The 956-nt window shown below is 52.2% G+C and overlaps 1 protein-coding gene across 1 annotated transcript; it reads right to left on the reverse strand.

The window, feature by feature from the left end:
- Positions 1-212: 212 nt before the first annotated feature.
- On the reverse strand, positions 213-952 carry LOC114073681 (olfactory receptor 14J1-like; the record flags this gene model as incomplete). Its single annotated transcript, XM_027911401.1, has 1 exon — positions 213-952. A coding segment is annotated over one exon (740 nt), but the record flags the coding sequence as incomplete, so codon positions are not given.
- Between the last annotated feature and the right edge of the window lie 4 nt (positions 953-956).

Here is a 956-nt window from a genome sequence, read left to right on the forward strand (position 1 = left end):
AATGGGTGGACAATAAATTAGAAGGCATATACATAATATACTTAATAGTACAACAAATTTTTTCAAGAAGAATCTGATGACCTCCCCCGAAAACCTGAGCAGGAAGGCTGGGTTAAGGAGCCCCTTTCTGAAAGCTCCACACCAGAAAACAGGCACTTTATTGCTCCTGAAAAGCATCCAGTCATCATTTTCCTTATGGCATCCTTGAGCTCCTGGTTCCTCAGGCTGTAGATGAAGGGGTTCAGTGATGGAGATGCCACCGAGTACAGAACTGACAGAGCCAGATCCAGGGATGGGGAGGAGATGGAGGGGGGCTTGAGGTGGGCAAATGCTGCAGTGGTGACAAAGAGGGAGACCATGGCCAGGTGAGGGAGGCACGTGGAAAAGGCTTTGTGCCGTCCCTGCTCAGAGGGGATCCTCAGCACAGCCCTGAAGATCTGCACATAGGAGAAAACTATGAAAATGAAACAGCCAATTGCTAAAGACCCACCAACCACAAGAAAACCAATTTCCCTGAAATAGCCTGAGTGTGAGCAGGAGAGCTTGAGGATGTGAGGGATTTCACAGAAGAACTGGCCCAGGGCATTGCCCTGGCACAGGGGCAGGGAAAATGTATTGGCTGTGTGCAGCAGAGAATAGAGAAACGCAGAGGCCCAGGCAGCTGCTGCCATGTGGGCACAAGCTCTGCTGCCCAGGAGGGTCCCGTAGTGCAGGGGTTTGCAGATGGCAACGTAGCGGTCGTAGCACATGATGGTCAGGAGGGGAAGCTCTGCTGACATGAAAAAGAAAAAGAAAAAAACCTGTGCAGCACATGCTGTGTAGGAGATGGTTGTGGTGGCCCAGAGGGAGTTGTGCATGGCTTTGGGCACAGTGGTGCAGATGCAGCCCAGGTCTGTGAGGGAGAGGTGCAGCAGGAAGAAGTCCCTGGGGGTGTGCAGGTGCTGGTCGCAGGCTAC

The sequence above is a fragment of the Empidonax traillii genome, unplaced genomic scaffold (genome assembly GCF_003031625.1).
Source record: "Empidonax traillii isolate 1590-97213 ecotype Southwest subspecies unplaced genomic scaffold, ASM303162v1 scaffold11962:size10059, whole genome shotgun sequence".
In the NCBI taxonomy this organism is placed as follows: Eukaryota; Metazoa; Chordata; class Aves; order Passeriformes; family Tyrannidae; genus Empidonax; species Empidonax traillii.